The 24,004-nt window shown below is 40.4% G+C and overlaps 1 protein-coding gene across 4 annotated transcripts in view; it reads right to left on the reverse strand.

Moving 5' to 3' along the window:
* The window catches only part of DLGAP1 (DLG associated protein 1), a 136,386-nt gene that overhangs the window by 39,839 nt on the left and 72,543 nt on the right, over positions 1–24,004 (reverse strand). For 2 of the 4 annotated variants that reach the window (XM_034067759.1, XM_034067773.1), the window contains exon 5: positions 14,987–14,999. The exons of the other annotated variants lie outside the window; for them this stretch is intronic. In XM_034067759.1, the coding sequence (XP_033923650.1) occupies positions 14,987–14,999 (13 nt within the window). The remainder of the gene's footprint in view (positions 1–14,986; positions 15,000–24,004) is intronic. 4 annotated transcript variants of the gene reach the window in all.

Genomic DNA, 24,004 nt, shown 5'->3' on the forward strand with positions numbered 1-24,004 from the left:
TTCCCTTCAGCTTTTAAAGACTAAAACCAGCAATATTCAAGGTACTTTGCTTGACTTGGGTGAAGAAAACAGCAAGAAAGCGTGTAAATGAACTCTTCTCTACCTAAGATTTCTCAGGGCAGAGACTTCCCTACCTGCAGAATGATTAGAAAAAACATGAACTATTAGAACTTAGTAATTTCAAAGGCAGCCTATTACATCCACAATGTCATTCATTTGTGCATGAAATAGCTGTTTAATCCATGTACACCAGGAGTGAAATCTACTCATAAAGTAAAAAGGAACTTTCTTAAGTTTTCCTGAATTTAATGCATAATACTGTGGATGAGTCATATTTTCCATTCAGTTGACTTTTCCATACATGTCTTGAATGTGCTATGTATTAATAGCCAAGTAGGTCACCACAGCAGTTTTACTTGAGTTTGAGAACCTGCTGATTTGACCTGTTTATCAAGAGAAAAGTGTAATCTCAACAGGACAAGATTGTTTTGTATTTTTCCTCCCTGTTTTCCTCTTGTGAACAATTTCTTTTTAACCCCTAGAGCCAAGGAAAAGGTCACTGGCCTAGAGGACTTTTTTTCCCCTTCTCCTTTTCTAACATTTGTACACAGTTCAAGGAAAAAAAAAAAGGAACAGTTCTCTTTATATAAAAGCTTAAATTGTAAATTTGGAAAAAGAATACACTTAGTGTTCTTCATATGTGTCTATGTGGAACCTCTTTGTGCATGTCTTAAGCACACACAATAGAATTGAGAGTCTTAAAATGGAAAATAAATATCTATATTTATGAACAAACCTATAATGATAATGGGAAAAGTGCAAAGCCTGTCATGACAGAAATGAGAAGACAGTAATTTCATACCTCGCCATGTTCACACAACAGAATGGAATTGAGCTCTGCTGAGCATGTTTGAGTCCTTCAGGATGGAATGCTCTGTGCTTTCCAATTTAAGTTAGCATTACAGTCAAAGAGCTGTCAGTTTTAAAAATGTCCTAAGCTACTTTGAAATGTTCCAGATCTTTGTTTTCCTAATTTCCACTGGTAAAAGTTAAAAGTAAGATCTCCTAGATCATTGCATAAGGAGGACTAAGCCAATGTTACTTCTCCTCCCCCATAAATTATATGTTGTCAAAACAAAAATTGTGTTAAAAAGGCTACGTTTCACATTCTTTAGACTGCTGCATGCCACTTGGTCAAGAGCTGAGCTTCTTGTGACCTTCCACAGACTGCCATGTGTGAAATTCCTCCTACATGACAATTTTAACATCAGTTGCATCGTTAACACATGCTCCTGTCTGCACAATGTTTGTTTGCACTTTGCCAGATGAGGCATATGCAAGATGAACTGTTACTGTGCACATGCAATTTTCTAAAAAAAGACAATATAGGCATTATTATTCTTGGACATGCATTTGGAAAATCTTACTTTACATTGTATAATACACATTAGGGTGACAGATAGGCAAGGAGCTGGAAGTTTATGTGAAGTAACAAGGAGTAGTCCACTAGTATAATAAATACCTGTGTGCATGTACTTGCCTGAACACACAAATAGAGCCACCCATGCACACACATACAAAACTACATTAGTCTTGAACTCTGCCTTAGAGTTTTGCTTTTGTTCTCATCTTATATAATGCAACAAATTTCAAGACATGCTTTTCTCCTGAGCTTTGGCTTGTATCTTTGGTTTCTTTCAGGATATTCCTTTTGGGTAGCATTCTCAGCTTCTTCAGCATCTGACGCTGGGAAGGATTATTTGGTCTATCCACAGCTTCCACACAATATATGTTAAGTCCCAAAGTAACTTGTAACACTAACCATTCTGATTAAAGCCACAAACCACCCAGAACCTAAATGAAAACACACAGAAGTTGCAGGAAAAACAGGCTAAAAACTATAAAGTAAAGTCTACTGGAAGAGATCAGAAGAGCTTCAAGGGCTCAATCAGTGTCATGGGCCTTTCTAGATGAGGGTGAAGCTTCCTAGGTGATCCTTACCTACAGGTAAACCACATTATTTGATACCATAGATTTGAGTTAGGAGGTTGGTGTCCCCAGCATTAAGTGGTTTGGATCCAAATAGAACTTAGTTCCCCACTAGTTCTTCACAGAACACCATTTGAAGAGATACTCAGAAAGCATTTTTCTGGAAACAGTTTTCTTCAGCTTTAAGGTAAGCATATGTGCATGTGCATGTATTTGTATAAAGGTGTTACTGGGACATGGAGGGAATTATAGTTAATAGCACCAGATGTCCTACGGCTTTGTGTCAAAGACAAAAACTTGCAGCTTGGTTGCTCACACAACCTGCTTGCTATGGGCTAAAAAAATTCTGCTTATGAGCAAAATAATACACATTATTTCACTGCTCATTCTAGCACCAGGCCTATAATTACTGCATTCTCAACTATCTTCCACATTCCCCTTGAGCTGTGAATTACAAGCTTTCAGCATATTGGATACTAGTACTGTGGCATGATTAGATTACCATTTCCACAGGTTGCCAAAGCAGAAGAATAGCTCATCTAAGTATGAATAGGTTCATTTACTTGAAGAGAATTTTCTTTACCTTTCAGACTAATCATCTGTGTCTAACACAAGGTAAAAAGAACAGACATTTTTTGCAGGTTAGCTTCTTTCATAAAATAAAATTTAACCCCTAGTTTTTATATCCCAGCATTTCAAGGTATGCAGATTTGGGGGTTTTGTCTGACTGCTCAGAAGACAGGTGCTGTTTGCAGAATGCAGATACAGACCTGTTTTCTATTGTAGACTGAATGCATTAGTCACTAAGGATGCTAGCACAATAATGGAAAGTAGCCATTTTGTGTTCATTTTAGTGCACAGCCTTGGAGAGGAACAACACACATATCCCTGTCACTTTTGATGTACTATTGAATAGAATACAAAGATTATAAGTATTTTATCAGTTGTTTATGTGTTAAAAAGGTAATATATACAGAGTAAACATTTCTCTTTGGAAACATAACAGGTTTAAATTTGAAATAAGAACCAGTATTTGCGGATATTTGTTATTTGCAGGCTATTTATAGTGTGAACATTGAACTGTGTGTTCAGAAATACTCACTATGCTGTAAATCCAGTGCTACCAAGCACCCATAAACCCAGCCTAATGGGCAGCACCTCTCAGCTTCACAGCTCTCTCGTGCTGACAGAACTGCAGGCAAAGCAGGCAGGTGAGTCCACTCTCGTGTCCATTCAAATATATAGGTAATGGAGCACATGCAAATGCTTGGCTTTTTTATGTGGAAGCTGATACACCACACATGGTGAAGCAGGTCAGAAGCAGCCCCAGTGCCTTACTGACTTGACTTGCTCAACGATGATGGAAATCTGGTTTTGCTCAAAGGTATTCACCCCCTTGCCCTACACAATGGCATAAAGAAGGCAGCCCCACATGTTGCCTTCCCAGCCATTTGCAACTTACAAAAGGTTTTTGGTGGATGCAAAGGCTGACTGACTCAGAACATGGGAGAAGTCAGTAAAAAGTCACAGGTCCTTCCACTGGTGAACGGCCTTTGTGGCCCATCCCTTATGTGTGTAAATCAAGTTCCTGACACACATTTGTGGCCTGCTCAGCACTGTTATCGCCTGTGTTTTAACTCTCTGGTTTATGATTTTATTATTTCAATATGGTCTCCAGACCATTTGCAAACCACCTACTGCGCCTGGCAGCTCACACCATTTGGGAAACATTGCCTTATGATACTCCTCTGTAGTAATTACATTAAAAGCTTGTTAAAAAGGCAAATCTAAACAACTTTGGAGATATTCAAGGAGAACCACAGATTTTTTCTTGACATGCATCATTATGTAGGAAAAGAACATTCTATGAAACACAAGGATATTTATTATTCAAGAGATTACACCCCGTTACAGCTTAAGCTAGTCTGGACAAAAAAGGACAGCACTATTTAGTGATGGTTTGCAAATTACATTCAGAGAAAGAATACCTGCCATTCCAGTTTTTGTTAGCCTGCATGTGGCTACGTGAGTACTGCTCACAGAAACACTACTCCCTTCTCTGTTGCTCACACACAGACACACATTCTCCTGACTTTGTCGTGACTTCCTGAATGGTTTTCCATTCAAACAAGCATCTAGGCAAACAAAAACATGCTACCTGTAGGAAATGTCCTTTACCTTGAAAGGTCCATGTCTATTTCTCCATAGAACAAACATTCACTGTGTTTTCTGCTGGGGCTGCTTTCCAAGCTTTCCACACCTACCTCAGCCCTGCCTCACATTGCAGCTTGTTGGATGCTCTTCCCAAGTCTCACTGCTTCTCACAAACCAGTGTGATTACAGCTGAATTCCTCTCTCTTTGCAGACTCCCAGGGCACTGTATTTCTGCTCAGCAGTTCAAAGCATCATGCCACCACTGGCCTCTAGTGCATGTGCTGTTTTGTTTTCTAGGACAATGCAGTAAATGTTGCATTCTTTGTTCACAAGGATAAAATTCCTGTGTAAGTGCTTGCTCACTGTACAGTGCATGCACAAAATGTCTCAAGTTTTCCAGCATGCTGTTTATGCCCTGTTGAGGCACTGTCTTTCTGTAAATACCAGTTATGACCTGACTCCTGTATGCTGGGTAATTTCAACCTGACCATTTTCAGCTCCCTGCTGTGAAGGAAATCCAAAGCAAATACAAAGCACACTCACAATCCACTCAGCAAACATTTCCAGAAAACAAAAAGAAAAAAAACAGACAAACCTGTATAAATGGCTATAAATGCCTAAAAAACACAGGCACTCTGGGAAAGTAACATACCCTACCTTCCTTACAACTACTGTGTTTGGAGGCCCTTTAGTGGTGACTGCTCCCCTCCCTGTACTGAATGGCAGGCCCAGATGACTAATTTTGGATGGCTAATTAGGCAACAGGAATCCCAATGTTAAACAATTCCAGCAATTTGCTTCACAAAGTTGCCCCTAATTGTATTTAGTCCATTTTCTCCATTTTTATTAAGCTCCAAGATGAAAATGTGGAGACAAAGAGACACTATTCTAGCTGCAGATTTTATCTGTCTCACACACAGTGCTTGCAAATGTGCAGAAGGGCTCCACTTTGCTGTTTGTGTAGTGCTGTGCAATGGAAATTGTCAGTTTGTAGACAGCTCTTTCAAAGATCAGCAAGAACAAACACTTTTCTTTCCTCTCTGATTTCCTCCTAGTTAACAACAGATATTGACCTTATACAATCACTGTAGCACACTGTGAATCATGTATGAAATGCAATTTCCTCATCTGCTGTGAACAAGTTTAGCTGTGCTGCTTGTAGTACCTATTGTCAGAGGGCTCACAGTATCCTCAGAGACACAGCTCAGGCAACCAAACTCACCCAAAATAAACTGCTAATTTTCAATTAAAAAAAATCCTTTTTAATTTCAAAAATCCTCCCAGCAAGCAGCTTGTCGTAACTCCTGTCCCACTTCCTAACACAGCTTAAGATCTTTTAAAAGTCCATCTTTGATTCTCCCAAGAGTTCAACATGTGCTTAAAGGTAAAATGTAATGAGAACAGACCAGAACATTTCAGTTGGGAGGGTCCTACAAACAATCATCTAGTACAACTGCCTGACCACTTCAGGGCTGACCAAAAGTAAAAGCATGTTATTTAACAGGACAAGGGGAAAGGGCCTCAAGCTGCACCAGCAGAGTTTTAGACTGGATATTGGGAAAAATTTCCTCACTGAAAGGGTATTCAGGCATTGGAACAGGCTGCCCAGAGCAGTGGTGGAATCACTCTCCCTGGAAGTGTCCAAAACCAGTGTAGATGAGTCCCTTAGGGACATGGTTTAATGGTGGATTCAGCTGTACTAGGTTAACAGTTGGGCTTGATCTTGAAGGTCTCTTCCAACCTAGTTGAGTCTATGATTATTCAGGGCATTGTCCAAATGCCTCTTAAACACTGACAGGCTTGGGGCATCAAACACCTCCCTAGGAAGCCTGTTTAAAAAACATCCATGGGATATTCAGAAGTATGGGCGGATGCCTTACTAGCAAGCCTAGGGTCAAGAAAGCAACAATTGTTATTGATTACCTATTCTTTTTCCCATCCAGCAAAACTTACTTCAGTAAACATTTCCCAGATTGCCTCAGAAGAGTGATTCTATATAACAGGTCCCATACGGAAAAAAACTAACTTGTGCTGGTTCCCTGCTCAGCATCTTTCTTGTGCCTTCTTATTCAGTCATCAGAGACATTCTTTGAGCTTTATCCATGTGACTAGTATCAGGGATTAAAGTGGAATTTGAACTATTTTAGTATGGCTCTGGAAGTTTTGCAGCCCACAAGTAAATCAGAAAGAATCAGCTGATTTCTCAGTGGAAAGATGTATTCTTAAAATCCTAATCAGAACATTTCTCTGTAGTTGGGTTATTAAGAATTTGGAACCTGAGCACATTTTTATGGCATATTCATTTTTCTTTCCTTTTATTGCATTCAGTTTTAAAGCTTCTAATCAGTGTTTTTCCCTCATCCAACTTTTATTATCATCCTAGAAACAAAATATCAGCCTAAAAATGAAAAATAAATGGAATCACTTATTAACAATATATAAAAACCACAGAAGATGACTGAATTACTGGAGTAATTACAAGGAAATTTCAACTAGGTTTTTTGTTTCTCTTTCCCCCTGTGGAAGCCCCATTAACAATGCACAGTGTGTACATTAACAATGTATACGACGTGTAATGGGGTAAGAGTCTAGCAGAAGCCCCCTAGCAACACAGGAACAGCATCTAGCGGCACTGCTAGTTTTCTGAGACTCAGATTTATTTTGGGAGGTACAAACTACACTCACACTTGAGCTACTGACATAAGTACAGGCAGAAAATGTAAGCAAGCTACCTTTGATGATGACACAAGTAAATCAAATGGATGCTGAAGTACAGCAAGTAGATTTACATCAACAGTTCATTCTGCTGATGCAAGGGTTGTCCTATAAGCTGCACCCAAGTGCAAGCAGAGTTGTCTTGGAATGTTTACTTCTAAAAATGAATAATAAAATGCGTTATTTTAAATGCACATAATCCCAATTTCCTTATGGGCGTGTGTAATTTGCACTCATGGAAACTGTAGGAGCCTTCTTTTCTCCTGCTCTCAAGTCATTAGAAGTGAAACTGTTCAGCTATTTGCATGCAATTAATTTGCTGTTCCCTCACTTATACTGCTATGTCCTGTTATACATTACACATCCAAGGACTGTATACTTTATACACATAATTGCATTTGATCCTGTGGTGGAAATAGATTTTATAAACCAGCCAAACTTCTTCTAACCACATATACATCTGCTGTCTCCCTGAAGCTCTCTGACAGTTAATTCCCTTCACATCTCCTGCACAAGAGGTACTGTTCCCAGTGCCCTTGTGAGGTTACAGCCTGCTCCCACCCCACATGACTAAATCAAAGCATTCCAAAAAACCAAAGGGACGGTCAAGTCTCTGGAATTTCAAAGCAAACATTTTCTGTATGTCTGGTGCTTCAACCCCTGCCAAGTCATTTCTCCTGTTAATCATGTGTTTTGTTTAGCACACCAGCCCAGCTCCTGACTCCCATTTCACTGACAGAGCAGATGCTTTGATTCTGGCCTGATATACACCTGGATAAATTCTCAAAGGCCAAGAGAACAACACAGGTATAAATTGGAAAGAAACAGATCCAGATCTGGCTTTGTATAACAAGAAGGCAAAACATACATGTTGTAATTTACATATTGTAAATATACATGTTGTAAAACATAGTTCAGCCTGTTCAAGTGCGCACATCCACAGGTAACAACAGCCACACCAATATATGTGCAGGTGCTCTGCTGGGAATGGGAGGTCACTGTGGCAAGACAGTAGGCATCTTGTGATGGATGACACACCTATTTTAACTGAGGACAACTCAAATATGGATTTTTCAAGCCTACCCAAAGAATGCTAGAGCTCTAGGAGAATGACAGGCCTATATAACATGACCTAAATCAACATTTAATTTACAAAGAGCTAAGTCTCTGAAATGTGTTGCCCTGTATGTAGGGTGATCTAATATGGGACTGTGGTACACCATAATGCAGAGCTGCTAACTTGTTACACTCCAATGACTTAAGGCCATGCTGGCTGGAACAGAAAGTCAGATCTGAAGCTTCAAGGGTTAAAGTGTATGGTTTGTTCATCTCTGCCTAAGGGTGAGCTTCGTGGGAGCTGTTATCTATGAAGAGTTGTAAATACTGATCATAGCCAGTGTCAGATGCTTGTGAATCAATTGCATACCCTCCTGGGCCACTTATGGGATGACATTAAACTGTAATGGGCATGGGGTGGAGATGCATCGATAGAGAGCTCCCCTTCCAGGTGTGGTAATAGTTTCCCTTTGGTGGACAACTGTTGGCACCTAGAGATAGCTAGCAAGTGCTGGTAGCTCTGAATGTGCCTGGTCTGAGTGGATTTCCAAGACAATGGCTCTATGGCACCTCCCTTGCCTTCCTGGGAGAAGGAGCCATCTACCACTCCTCTGGGTCAGCCCAGATTAACAGCAGCCGTTTATTCTCTGCTGTTACTGCCCCAAACAGAGCCTTTCAGTTAAGAGTCCCTTTCTGTTAATGGATATAAATCTAACAAGCTTCCATACTAATCAATGCAAATTTTTATCTAAATACAGAATCTGCACATGGCAGGACTGAGAAGCAGGTGAAGAGAAGAAAGGAAGCAAAGCATGCAGACCCAGACCAAACACTGGGCTCCATTCACCACAAAACCTAAGGACAGGTATAATTCTTCCAGTTTTACTCATATGAGAAAGAGAAGCTCACTCTACCACATACTGCTCCCTCACGCTCTTTGCTTCTCATACCAACACTCTCAAAGATTTGTGTCTTTACACAGTCATCCCTGCTCGAAGTTTCTTTAAACTGCAGTAGGATAATGCCTCTGGCTCTGGGGGAATCCCTTGCTTGAGGGATTCCTAGGGATGTCACTTCTATCTTATAAAATTGAGAGTAGCTAAATTGCCAAAGGACTGACTAAAGATATGGTTCTTTCCTTGTAGTAGAAAACCCCTTTTACTAGCAACTGTCTTAAAGGAATCCTATAGCATAATACGTGTATTTTATTTTCTATCAACTAAGATGCTGAATTTCTGAATATTGTGATCCGTGTGTGTCTCATTGGAAATCCGGACCTTAGCCTGTGCTTTTACTACCCTTGACCTTAGACATCCCATTTGGCACCATTTGAGCTAATTTCCCCACACCCATTTCATTTTTTCACTTTCTTTGTATGTACATGTGGCATTTAATCACATGCAAAAGCTCATAAGAACACACAGACAACCCTGCAGTAAACATAAAGAGGGAAGTGCTTTATTCCTTTGGCTTCTCTCTCTGCCCTGAGCTGTGTCCCACAGTCTTACTGCTTTAAAGAATAACTCACAAAATACTTTTCAGGAACTTGGTTAATCTGGTATTAATTATGGTTCTAATATTTCAAGGAAGACCTTGAATGACATTAGCCAACAGGCAGTGTGTAGCTATGGACATAATTATTTCTGAGGTAAAGACCTTGAGATGAATGTGCATATGGTTTACATTTGTTTTTTAAGAGAAGTCCCTAATGAAGCACATTCCCTATCCCACAAGGCATAATAGTCTGCAAAAATGGTGGAGACGAATTCTTCCCATTAATAATTAAAGTCTTTGTTGCTACCACAGTGGTGAGCATTAGGCAATTACCTTTAGTCTTTAGAACTATTTGTTCAGATAGGTTTGTAAATAAATCCCTGCCTTCAGGGATCTGTCACATTAAAAATAAAGAATAAAAATAGCAAGCTACCTCCTGTTCCACCAGATGCCAAGGACTTCTGTAAGTGTAACGCTTTCTCCCCCAACCACTGTATGTATTTTGTTTGCATTTTGTTCACAATCTTCAATCTATTTATCAATAAGCAATAAGCAGAAAGTAAAACCATTACTTTTACCAATTTCAAAATAAGTAACAGAACATTTCTGAGGAAGTATATAGATTCTGAGCCAATACAAGTTGTTGTTAAGGTCACTGCTGTCAAATACATGGAGCACTCAGAATTCCTTCTGTGCCTGACAACTGTAGTTTGTGTGTCTCAGTGTTGTGACCTCACATACGAGGGACCCAGACAAAAGAGGCTGAGCTCAGGCACAGGTATTTTTGGGATGGTCTTCCTACTGCCATGAAAGGGGGTATGATGGGTGGGACTTGACTGCTCCTAGCCAGGAATCTTCAACAAACAGGGCTATTGGCCTGCTGATGCTGCCTCTTCCTTCAGTGGCAGCATCCCTAGCAAGTCTTGCTTCCCAGGACCCCAGGCAAGCTGGGGCTCACAAGATTCCATGCAAATGCTCGGCACACATACAATTTAGACTCTCCCCTTGTCTCAACACCTGCCTTCCACTTCCACACCAAAGTGGAGCTATGAGAACTGGAAGTTTGAAGGTGTGCCACAGGTATTCAGACATCCATAACATGTTTGAGGTGCTGCCACTTTTTCCTTCCTTTCTGCTTGCTGTTCAAAATGCATTTTTGTGGTAAGGAAGAATGAGGGTGGCTTTACATTTTGGAATGAAGGCTGTGACTGTGCCAGTGAAACTATATTAAGAAGCCTGGGCTAAAGTGTTTATAACCGATTATGAACGTAGCCATTCCTTTTCCTACTCACAAAGCTTGCAAAAAGTTATTTGGTAGTTTTTGTTATGCAGAGTCATTCTATGACACCTCTTATGGATCTAGGTCAGCTTTTAGCACTTGTTTATAAACAATTCGCTTCCACTGTATCTTAGCATATGCAGTGTTTATGGTGAGTGGCTGAGCAATTTTCATCACACCTGACTGTTACTGTTCTCTGTTAATGGAAACTTCTGTAAAGGGCAGAAAGATTCATAAAAATGCCTGCAAAAACAATCCAAGTATCTGAAGAATGAAAAGTGCTCTTTGAACTTTCCATGAAAAATACCTGGAAAGAGCAAAGGATACTGTTCAAAGAGACTTTACATTACTTTTCAGACAAAAATTACATAAGGCAGTTGGGGTTAAAAGTCCCTATTGCCAGGTCAGAATTAAAAAAAATGGAATTCTGTAGTACCTATTCCTATACCAAACATTATACAAGGTGGAATTCAACGGCAAAGTTAAATATAAAATAAATCCAACAAGATTGTAGAAGGGCACCATAACCCTGTCCCTGCAGTGACCCATGTAATAGCTCTATGCTGGTGCTTGTGATGACATGTCAGCAATCCCGCATTAAATGTACTTTAAAGGCACATTAACTTCTCCTCTACTTTGTTCTTCCAGAGGCTTCCTTCACTCCTTTATGAACACATTTCAGTGCCTTCTGCCCTCTCCTCCTTACCCCCAGGTTAGCTGCAAACAGTGTTAATGTTGTTCTTTCCTGACCTTCCTCCTCAGCAGATTGCCGCAGTGAGGAAAGTATTTTGAGATACCAGCTCATTTTTTTTTTCTCTTCTGTTTTTAGCAGAAATTCCTTCACAGCAGCATGCTCAAACCAGCTGCCGTGTGTGAGTGCTTTTGCAGCCACATTTGATTTAGTTCTGGCAAACAGCTAACATTGTCTTTGTGAAACATGGAGGTAAAAGATGTACATGTGGGTGTGGTGCAGCAGCGGCAGGCACAGAAATGAGTAAAGACACAAGGAGCAGATTTGCATACCAGGTAATACTATCTGGGGCTAGGGGAATTGGATTTTCTTGATGAACTGGAGGATGGACAGATATGGGGGGATATTTAAATATCATGTTTCACACTTGTGAAGTTACATGTTAGACAGCTTTTAATATAGGCCTTTGTCATTTGATCTTAATTAGCTCTGCCAGAAAATTAGACCTAAAATTGTAAGTTTTGGAGACCTTAAAACACAGCAGTTGCTCCACAGATGTTGTGCGTAGGCAGAGAGAGCTCATCTGAATGAACAAAACACAAACTTATTCTGAGGCCACAATTACAGCCTCCAAGTTTGAGGGCTGCCACAGGTGAGGACAATTTTTCCACGAGAAACAGAGCAGGTGAAGCTGGTTTTCCCCTGGATTATGTCTTTCCCACTTCAGCCCTTGCTCTCTCCATCTCCTCTTTGCCAAGTGCCTGTTGCTTCACCTATTTTTGGTATCTGGCTCACACACCTTGGGAGCTGCCAGGCTTGCCATGCAAACCTGAGTTTCCTGCCTTTCCTACCCTGCCACTGATGTTCACAAACCCCAGCAGACTGTACATAATCCTGAGCACTGTTCCTTACTTAAATTTAGTTGAAATGGAACAACAGGTTAAAAAATTATTCAAGGGGGCATGAGTTATTTGTCTCTGCTCACCTGCAGGCAGAGGAAGTTGTTCCTTTTGAAAGGAAGAACTTTATTCAGTAGTAGCCAATTCATAATTTTGCTGTGAGATGACAATGACATGAAGCCTGAAACATCTGGAGGTAGCACTGCGTCATTAACGCTACTTATGATAGAAATATTGGACATAGGCAGCTCTGGAAGTACTCGCTTCTTGTGAACTGTTATCCCTGAACTCCTGAACTGTCTTCACTTGTGCCTTGTCAGAAATTCATTCCTATTCAAGTGGTAAGTTTCATAATGGCAGTCAGGACACACACTTTTTCATTCATGAGAATATGAGGATATATTCCTGCAAAACTCACTGCTAGGAGCTACCTTGAAGAACTACATCAGTCAGCTGAGGCTTACATTTTAATAAACATTAGCAAATACCACCATTTGCTGCCATTTGGATCTGCAGTGAAATGTAGCTAATTAGACATGTTGGATGTAGGACTTTCACTAAAATCCATTGGTTCACGTTACATGCAAACAACAATGAAAAAAAGCTATATTCCGTTTGTATGTGTATCTAGTTTCTCTGTGCATGTACTTTTCATTTACACAAACCTTTCTGAACACCTGTTTCTGTTTCTCTTGCTGAAAAATAATAAATATTTTGTTAAAATACCTTTCTCAAAGCACTGGTCCTTGAATTAGGGGAATATTCCTGTAATAAATCAATTGTACCTGAACAGTTTGAAAATCAGAATGTAAGTAGAAATACGTTTTTTTTACATATCATTATATTCAGGTAGTCATCATACTTCCAGATTTGGAGTTGATGCTGCATACAAATGACTGAATGGTTTGTGATATTTTGGACGAGGAAAAACCTTGTAACTGGTGAACACAAGTTAAAATGTGTCCTTCCAGAAGTCATGTGTGGTGAACCCAGATTTTCTGGGAGCCATTTACGGCAGGGAGAATAGAACTCACATCATTCTTCCTTTTCTTTTTTTCCTCTTAATATTTAAAAATCCGAGCCTTTCAAACCACACCTTTGCTCTAAGCTACCAAAGTCAAACAGAACAATTTACAGGGGAAATAAAAACCCCACCCAAATCACTTTATGTTTCATTTTGCTTATTCAAAAGAGAAAACATGTAGCACTTTATGATCTCACACTGTGGGGCTACTTGGAATTTTGTATCGGGTATCACCAAAATAAACCACAAAAGCAAGGTTAAATGAGAGATTAATAGCCTTATAGTCCTCAACAATTCACTACATATTTTTTTTTTTCAGAAAAGGGAAGCTTTCCAGTTCCCCCACTATCAGGCAGGGGCCTGTACCACCCTGGTATTACAACCTCAACTTTTTTAGGTCCAGAAAGCATAAACACAGACTAATATGACTTTTGGCAGACTCTGCCTAATATAGTTTGTGTGGGAGTTTTTTGAAAGTTTGCCCTAATAAATGATTTACCAGGACAGTAAAAAGATCAAGAAAGCGCTGAGCTGGCCTCTCAAGACAAAATACTTTCTTCACCCACTCCTTGAAATCCTTTAAGAGCTTCTTGTAATGATTAATTTTCCAGAATTCTAAAATCTGCTGAAGATCAGGGCCCATGTCTACTGCTCACCTCTCCTGGGATAAAGACACAGCATGGTGTTGGATAAAATCCTGCCTGATGCATCCACACATTTGCTTTGGGTATCCATTTGTCTTATTTGCAACCTGAATTTTCCTCTGAAGTCATTAGAGCTTCAATATTTTCTAATGTGCACATTTTTCTACTAAACAAAGCACAAGAGAGTGTTTTGCCCTCCTTTTTTATATTAATTTTGTCAAAATAATTTGTTTCAGTTGTAGCAAAGACAAAAGCAGACTCACAGGGTGGAAGAAAAAGGCAAGTGGGAAGATGCCAATAAAGGCAGAAAAGAGAGATAAGGGAGAAAGAAAGAAATGACTGTACATACTCTGGGGGCTCCCTTGTCTTTCTGCAACAGCGGTGCCTTGCTGGGATCCCTGAGGAGTTTTCCAATACACATAATAAAGAAACAGTGTTAGAAGACACATGGAGAAGAACAATTAAGAACAACAATGAGAAAAAAATAGAGGCATAATTGTGCCTCGTTAGAGGTACTTTATGTTAATAAACAATGATATGTATTTCTGGTGATAATGATCCTGCAGTTACTCTCTCCACTTATTCTAATTTCCCCTGCAGTGCCACTGCTGTCTAACATATTTATGCAAAAGATGTGTTAGAAAATTAGATTCCATTATTATAGCATCAGGTACAATAAGGAAAGCTACGGAAAATATCCTTTCTCTTCCTTTACTGCTTCTGCATCTGTCATTTCCAACGGTTTCCACCACCTTCCCATAGACATTAAACATTTTAAAAGCATCACTAATTCTCATGTTCTCTTCGTTTTACTAAAGGAAAAACTGAGGCATAGAATAACTTGCCTACAGATAGGGACATACCAAGCAGTTGGACTAGGCATTGGGCCAGTTCACAGTCACATGCTTTAACTATTTCTGATGCTTCCATAAAGAATATTACTACTAAATAATAGGCAAACCCATATGAAGGCCTTATTAGCAGTGTGAGAACACAGGGAGAAGAGCTTCTGCTCCCCAGAGCAGCTCCCGAAAGGCTCACAGCTTTAATAGCCCTTAGAAGCTCACATTGGGAACAAAGATCTTTTAAAACATTGCTCCCACAGTAATTTTCATTATGGCAGATCATTAGTCAGCAAACCCATGCTCGGGGACTGCTTATTGAGCAAGGAAAACCTCATATCCACAGCTGCAGCTGGAACCGCAAGCTGGAGTGCCTCGCAGTGCTAACAAAAGCAATTACAGAAGCATTTTTAAGATCTTAGCAGACCCAGGCAGGACAGGTTATACACCTATCACTGCTGGTCAGATGGACTTGTAAAACCAGGGAGGAGAAAAGGTGCTGGTGATGCTGATGATGCCTGCAGGGCAGGCAAGGGTCAGGTGATCTCCCCCTTTTTAGCGGTAACTTGGTAGCTAAGAGCTGCATGTGCCTTTGAAGCGCAGTGCAGTTATTTTTAAAGGCTCCCATCAACCAGCCCATTGTGTAACTTCAGAAGAAACGGCACCCTAATAGCAGACATAATATTCTTCTTGCGGAGTCTGCAGTTCTCCCACGTGTCTGCTTCACTCTCACAGTGGACAAACCTCCTGGCAGGAACCAGTTAACAGGGACAGCGATGAGCAGCACTGACAAGCGGCAGCTCCGGAGGAAGGCGGTCATGTATTTAAAAAGGAAAAACTCACCATCAAGAAGCCCACAAAAAAGCCACATTATTTATTTTTCTGGGAGGTGAGTGGGAAGACTTTCAAAGTGTGGCTGTTACGCTGTTTTGGCACAAAAAGTACTTTTCCAAATTGAAATCTTCCATTGGGCTGGCCTGAAAAACAGCATGTGGTTTATAGCCACGGCTTGCTCTTTTCGGCTTTGCCTCCTCTTCCATGTCAAAATCAGCAACTGGGAGCATGTCCGGGAGGAGAGAGGAGTGTGTAAGAACCACAGCATCCCCAGCGCATTTCCACTGGCTGGCCCTGGGATCTGCAGGTAGTAAACACAAGTGCTCTCTCTAAAAGAACCTTGTTTGGCAGGATACCGAGGGAAAAAAATGAGACTATTTCCAAGGTGGGGAGCAAAAAGAGGTTGTTATTTGCTGGCACAGGGGAAAGGAACGAAGGATGCTGAAAGGGTACTGGGCAGCTGCTTTTCCGGCTGCTCTGGAAGCCAAGGGAAGAGCCTTTGATCTGCTGAGCAGGCCTGGGCTTGCCGCCAGGACCTATATCCTCTCTCCAGCAGTGACAGCAGGCTTCCTCTCTAGTTTCTCTCTGATTGCCGAGTCAAAAACAAGTGACGTAACTCGTTTAGGGACCTCACTAAAATGTTGCTATTATCACCAGCTCTGCAGAAAACATATGCTACAGATGCCTCAGTCTGAAATTATCTTCTTGTCCAAGGTGGAAAAAAAAAAAAGAAAGAAACCATGAGGTCCTCTGGATTATATCTTGTAAAGCCTCATAAAACCCCCTCTAAGTGTACTGGTGAATTAAACTAACACACTAGTTCTACAGCTGAACTATTATGTCTGCATAGCACCCTGGCCAAGCAAGCACTCCCTCAGATCTTGATGTGCTCTTACCTGTTGTGGTTGGGAGATTCAAATAGCAATATGGCTTCCAGAACTATACCTCAAATGATGTCAAGATAGCACTTACTAAAGAATGAGCTGTTTCAAAATGATTGCCAACAATTTTTAGTATAAATTTAGTGAGGGAAGGATCAGCCTGCTTGATTTGTCATGTTGCCCAAGAAAGCGGAACATGCAGGCAGCTGTGCTGCTCAGTTCTGATACCAGAACAACCAGAGTATAATAGAATTTCCTCCAGCACCAGCATGCTTTGAGTACTTATCAGCATAACATGCTGTTGCCATCACTGCAGGTAAATTCTGCTTGGATGAGGTCCAGGCTTACATCTTTCCCCAGAACCAGACAGGATTTAAAAGTCTCATCACCTAAAGCACAGAAACATGCTATGTTCTATTTCTAATGAAGGTGAATCATTTATTTTTTGAATGACATAACCAAAAATTCACTTTACCTTCCTTGCAGCACAACATATTTTGCACCATCGTGTTCCCTTCCTTCTGATATTTACCCTCACTACTGAGAATACAACCTTGCAAGATGCTGAGTACTGGCTCAGGAGTTTGGATGGTCCCACAGTTAACTCAGCCAAGCACTTTTATTCTCTTAGTACACTTCCATCTTGCTGTCAGGTACTTGCTGCTCTTTATCAATGTTATTTGCACAGCGGTGGCAGCTTCTCTCAGGTGTGTCCCCTGCAAAATGCACTGTGTGGCTCTGTATTAGTTCTCTTTCCCAGGTCAGACTTTAACTCTGTGAACTAACAATTGTACCAAGTGTTCTGTTTTCAACATGTTCAGCTCTGCTGAAGTCAGCTGGAGCTTTGATATTTGGGTCAGGTCCTGTCTCTGACCATTATCATACTGACCTCAGCTTGGTCTTGATGAAACCTTTAGTCCCTGCTGTCACTTGCAGCACCAGTTTCAATCTGTGATGCTGTCTGCTGATTTTCATATGGACAGAATCTGCAAAGATTTTGTGTTTCTCTCCCTCCCCCAGCTGCTAAATTTCACTGAACCTACCAGACATTGCTACGCATAAGAAAACATTTTAAACACAAAGTCATTTACGAAGTTGGATGTATTGAGGAAAGGATAAACCACAGAGCACGAGTAACAAGTTTTGAAATCGCTGGCTAAGTTTTGCCTTCTAGCACACACAATCAACTTTTATAGTGTTCCTTTTGAACCTATGCATCTGAAAGCTGATGTTTTCCACTTGAGACACAATCTCAGTTGTATGCAATTACTTGATAATAAGGCAAAACATATTGGTAGAATCTTAGCTGGAGAAAACCTGTGCTATAATTAGAATTTCTATTAATTTTAAGAAGTTATTTTTCTCACTTAAACTCTGAAACAGCATCCGAACCTCCACCTCATTACAGGCATCTTGGACAGTGGCTAAGGCAGGCTGCTCAAGAGAAGAACAAGACAAAGTAACGTCCTCTCTCCGAGCCACTCTCCCAGCTACAGTGACTTGCAGTTCAGCAATTTCCCTAGCCTAATGTCTTATCCTTCACAATCTCTTAGTGCATTTTATTTAACTTCTTTGTATGGTTGCTTCTTGAACCCATCCGGTAACAACAAAATGTTTGAATAGTTTTGCACAGTTCATAAAAGCAGTGAATTTTTTTCCCTACCCATATGCAATTCAGTATCAGCTTTTATGGCACACTCGTATCTATATACCACGTGTGTGATTTCCTCATTGCTTTTCTCTACCTGTAATTGTTCACTTTACTGCTGATAACATTCAGTGATGTGGACAGAGGTGCAAACAGAAAGGGGACATTTGCAGATGTGAAAACACTTAAAAATAAAATTTCTGTCAAATGGAAAAGAGCAACACTAATCAGGAAAGAAATTATGTTTTCCACCTTCCAACTGTACATTGCAAAAGATGCAATTAGTTAAAAAGGACACATTTGAAAAAGCAGTTGCCCCATTAATTTTTAAGTGAACAATGAGATTTTCTATGTAAATACTTGAAGCTTCATTTTTAATTTGCCATCACTATCAAATACACAAGTGTAGACATGTCAGCTGAGTTTATAGGAACTTAACACTAATATAACTAGAGATAACACTGAAGAACAACTGCAAGTTAACCCCTCTTCACTCTCTGTCCACAGCTGCATAGCGAGTTAAGCTCAGACAAGTCAGCTGAAGGACTTGTCAGAATTCACATATGGGAATGGAATTGGCCCAAAGAGATGACACAGAAACCATTTAACCAGTTTTCTGTAACAGATTTTGCTTGCCATTGGTGTTTTGAAACTGAAGGCCCATGATGATTCGGTTTTTCCTATGGCTGGGAAGCAGGTGTCCATGGCCTGCAACAGCCCTTGTCACTCACCTTCTTGATGTAGCATCAACAAGAACTATTAGCACCTTCCTTCTGAAATTCAGCACCAGAGCCCAAATCTGGAGATCAGGAGATGCCAGCAACTCTTCAGCTAGTAGAAATTCTTCCCATCCTTTTCCCATGCCTGTGACTCTGGCAAATGACCCAAGCCACTTAAGGGACACCACAGACAGCTTCCTAAATTGGTACCAGCCAGATTTTACTTAGCATAGGAGGCTCCTGGGATGGAGAGCTGGGACTCAGCCTGTCGGAAAACCAGTTTAGGCTACATGCTTTTGCAATCTGGTGGTAATAAAAATCAGCAGTATATCGCCTAAGCCTCTTCTTCAGACTGCTGACAATTCTACGTGTCTAGTATGTAACTGGCATCAGACAAAGGGAGGTAAGCCTATAGAGTCAGAAATAAAAAACATTCACTGAACCAGATGTATTCCAGCTATCATAGTTTCCACTTATTTTTGCACATCTTTAATAATAGCCAACTGAAAATGGGACCAGCTGACTGGCTGTAATATATAACAAATATGTTCATGTTTATGTATGTCCCTAATTTCCTTCCCCACATGTACATGTTTGAAAATCCTCATGTTTTGCAGCCTTCACCCAAACATCTGCAATCATTTATGGAACAGAACAGTCTGCCATCTCAGCCTAGTTTTTCAGTGCACACTACAACTGATGTCATTTTGGCATTTTGGATTTTCAAAAGAAACAAATAGGTTTCCAGGCAAACCACATCACAGAACATGCCATGGTTATCAGTTCAAAGAGTCTCATTGGCTCAGCAGCTAGTGCTGTGTTTCATCTAGTCTTCCTGAGGTCAGGCAGGGAAATGCTAGCCCAGGAATACACATCTGTGTATACACAGATAGTTTCAGTCTCCAGTTGTTCTCTCCTTGGCTGTCCTGTGAAATAATACTCTGCAAAGCATAAGAATTGTCAAGTACAGGCTTGGCCAAGGGTAGACTTTCATATGAATCATGCTGCATTCTGGAGCGTGGGTGTTTTGTTATGTCATTTTAGGGATGAAGGAAAACAGACTGACTAAAATGGAGATCGTTCCTGCGGTATCCCATCACCTTACTATGAAAAGGTCCCTCAAACTTATTTACATAAGTATATTCTGCTTACATTTTATTTTTCCTCTAGCCCACACCAGAGCTAGGGTGAGAAAGAAACTCCCTAATGATCCCAGACAGTGGAAGTAAGACTGGATTCAGGATGTACTGCTTAGACTTTTGCTTTTCTAATTTGGCAAAAGGAGCTAGACAGTTTTGGGTTCCCAAGAGGACCCAGCATAGATCCAGGCTCCAGTGAGTGACAGATTAGACTGGACACAAGCAGAAGCAAAGCAGAATTGCCTCTGGGGCTGCTCCTGGCTAACCTGAACATGGTTTCAGTTAGTAGCCTTGGACTAATCCTGAGCTGGCGCCTATGCAACTTGTCTGAAGCAAATTCAGCTGCATAAATGAAACTAAGATGTTGTAGCAAAGGAGATAAGAGCATGCTAACAGCTCAGTATTGCTAGGTATTGATGAAATGCTTTGCTGACTAATCCTGACAGACTACCAGTGATAAAATTACATCCAGCTCCAAAGACACCCAGTAAATTCTTCAACAAATACCCTTTACAAAAATTAGAGTGATAAACTGTTCAGGGGACTCAAAGGAGTGATGAGTTTTTTAATATGTAAACCCTTTGGAATCAGACATTACACTACCTTGGTAAATGAGTTTGGACATAGATGAGCTAGGAAAAATTTTATGTAGATACAGTATTTCAGATGAGGTGGAAGGGCTACAGTTTCAGAAGACCACAAACATCAAATGAAGTGTCCTAATACCTTGATGTAAAAACCTTAGATAGAAATGAAGAAAATTAAAAGATGGGTGTAAGAGCGATACATGAGTTTTACTCTTGGAGATTAGTCTGTGTTCTCACTGGGACTACTGCCCAGTGCCTCTTCCCTGTTTGTAGTCTGACATACGCAGCACACACTGCTGTGATTAAGATTAATTTAATTGTAGGTTTTATGTCCTCATGACAGGGCCCCAAAGGGTGACTGTTGTTCATAGTAGGCATTCAAAAGAACAAGTTTCTAAAAATGTTATTAAAGAACTGTATGAGCTTTGCATGTCATATTTTCTCAAGGGCAAGCTGACTTTTTTCCTTTGTTCTTATCCCTGAGATATGGGATTTCTTTTCACAGATGCAGATCCTGAAAGATCCTGGTGAGAAATGATTCTTCATGTTACAAATGCTTCTTCTGCTGTCCCTACATGCTTTGCCTGGCAAAGCCTTCTGAGCTTTAAGGTAATATCACAATGATTACTTTTGAATGTAAGCCATGCTTGGCATTGCAAGTTTTAACTGTTTGTGGTCCTCTGATTTTACACAAACACAATATTTCCAGTAGCTTAGAGGAGTTGTCCTTCCCTTAGGCATGCTTATCTGATGAGTAAATTTAACATTCATAAGCATGTGATGTTTCTTCATGTCTGCCTCTTCCAACAACATGGTACTGCTATTCCTTTTTGACTTGAGATGCCAATCAAATTTGGATTAGATGAATGCTATTGCTGGGAAAGGACTGTGGTGATGGAGTAAGCATCAATCGTTGAATCTTTGTTAACAAAGAACAAAGGGGATTCTGACTTACTTCAGCTCTGGAAGCATCAGAGACATGCGAGATGTCTTGCAAATCTTAGCTGCTATCAGCACCTACTTTAACCAAAAATAGTCACTCTATTTTCCTGCGCACCCCCAATGTCATGTCCTGAAGTTTTCTGTGGTGTATCTAGCCTTTTTCATGTACCCATGTGAATTTCTGTTGTTTCTGTCATGCACCAGTAAGTACAGCTCAAAAATCAATGCCCCAGCTGCTGTGTTTGCTACTGTGCTTTGGTCTTATGAGATATTCACCATGTTTTTGTGTTTTGGGTGATGACAACATTTGCTTCAGGACTATAAAATAGCTTGTTTTGTGTATCTGCAGTCAATGGAGGACAGGTGCTAGGCCCACAAGCTCATGTACAAGCTCTCTATACCCCAGCAAGCCAATGTTCTCCAGACCAACCAGCACTATTCATCATAAAAGCTACTTAACAAAAAATGTTATTTCCCTTCACCTCAGTTCTACAATACTGTTGCAGAAGAAACAACTGCACTACTCAGGAGTTATAGGCAAGTCACACAGAAATGTTTTAGCCTCACAGAAATGTCACAAGGAAATGTTTGAAAGTCTATAATGAAAATGCCACCTGTGAATGAACTGTTCACAAAGGATCATTTCAGCTCCTTTCAGAGCATGTGTTAAGGACATGGTCTGATAGCAGTTGTCTTCAGTGGCAGTACCAATGCAGATGACTTAGCCTTCTAGATGACTAGATGACTCAATTCCGCATCACTACATCCTCACCTGTACTAAGACACATCAGTTGGATGGTGCTGTCAACCAGATCAGGTACATGATACATAACACCGCTTTTACATTCAATTTATCTATTTATTTATTAAAAAAAAAGTATTAAAATACAAGCAGCCAGATTTACAGGACAGTTTCAGAGAGCAGCCATATTAACAGAGTTGGAAGGAGCAAGATACTGGGAAATAGGGACAGAGATGCTGCACGACAATATCATTTCTGAAGACAGTGTGCTATCACTGCAGCCTAATTTTAGGTGCATGGAGGAGCCCCTGTCTTTACCCTAACTGTGAGAACAGCCTAGGAAGAGTTATTTTCCTGAGCTGAAGTTGGCCTTCATATATAACCTTTACTTCTCTCCATATTGTAGGAAGACTCAAATTTGTACACAGATTTTTAGCTTCAAAATGAGGAGGAGCAATGTATTACCTTCCAGCCAAGCAATCAGAGCTGAAGTCACAGAAATACTGATATTTAATCACTTACAAAACCAAAATTACTTAAACACCTGATCCTTATAGGGGTTTCTGTAAATTTAACTAGGCACCTATCCACATTATTAAATACGTAACTACATTTTACCTCTTCTAAATCACACTGGTGTAATTAAGATGAGCATTTGATTCTCAGGTTTCTTCTTTACCTACTGAAAGAAAAAGTTTACTGTCTGGATAATTCATGTATGGATATGATTTAATGAATCAACACTTAAACACCCACCTCTAATAATGCCCAGATCTTTTAAAAGATCTCTACAATACAAGTCATCCACCTGAATGTATAAAGCATCTTCTATGTTCACCACTATAACAATGCCAAGATTCTCTTTTTGTGCTGGTGAGCTCTGTAAAGCTGACACACCTAAGAAGAGAATAGTCTCATCTCCATTTGATCTTACACACCTGCAATAAAACTATTAAAAAAAATAAAATAGTGTTATTGCAGAATCCTTCACCTTGGCACACTGTGAAAGCCAGGGTGTACAATTTAACATTTGGCTTAGCCTGGATTTACTTTGATATTTGCAAATGAAAGGGTGATATTTACAGAATACCCCTCTGAGAATAGAAGAGAACTTTGAAGTCCTGCTGAAAAGACAGCTGAATTGTGTAATGAGCTTATCTTTGCTTCATATTCCACAGGTGAAACTCAGCGTAATGGCTGTGGAAAGTTAAGCACCATGTCAATAATAGGAACTAAAAGCAGTCAGCGCAGAAGCAATAATTACAAGTCCAGATAGAGAGTGAGTCTCCACTTTAGTCTATTGTCTCAAACATTCACTGGTGAACTGGAGAAGCTTCCCACCTGCTCCAGCATTGTGTGAACTACAATGCTGTTGGGTCAGTTTGTTCTACTGGCATAGATTCACCTTGGGACTGACGGTGTTTTCTTTCTATCAGTTACTGCAAACGAAACAGTTAAGAGAGCCTCTATGGAGAGCCCAGCAGATTCAATATTCCTGGTCCAGGCCAGATGAAACTTTGTGGGTAGAAGGACAGACTTTTAGCAGGCACAAAATACAAGTATAGCTGCTGAAAGACCAGCTCATTTTCAGTGAGTAGAAAACCCACTCGCTTCTTTCCTATCTGTGTACCCAGATGTGCTTCCATGGAACACCAAGGCACATGGGGAGATGATAGCATCCTGGTCCCTTTCCAGCATGCAGCACACTTGGGAACCAGAACTCTG

The sequence above is a fragment of the Melopsittacus undulatus genome, chromosome 1 (assembly GCF_012275295.1).
Source record: "Melopsittacus undulatus isolate bMelUnd1 chromosome 1, bMelUnd1.mat.Z, whole genome shotgun sequence".
Lineage (NCBI taxonomy): Eukaryota > Metazoa > Chordata > Aves > Psittaciformes > Psittaculidae > Melopsittacus > Melopsittacus undulatus.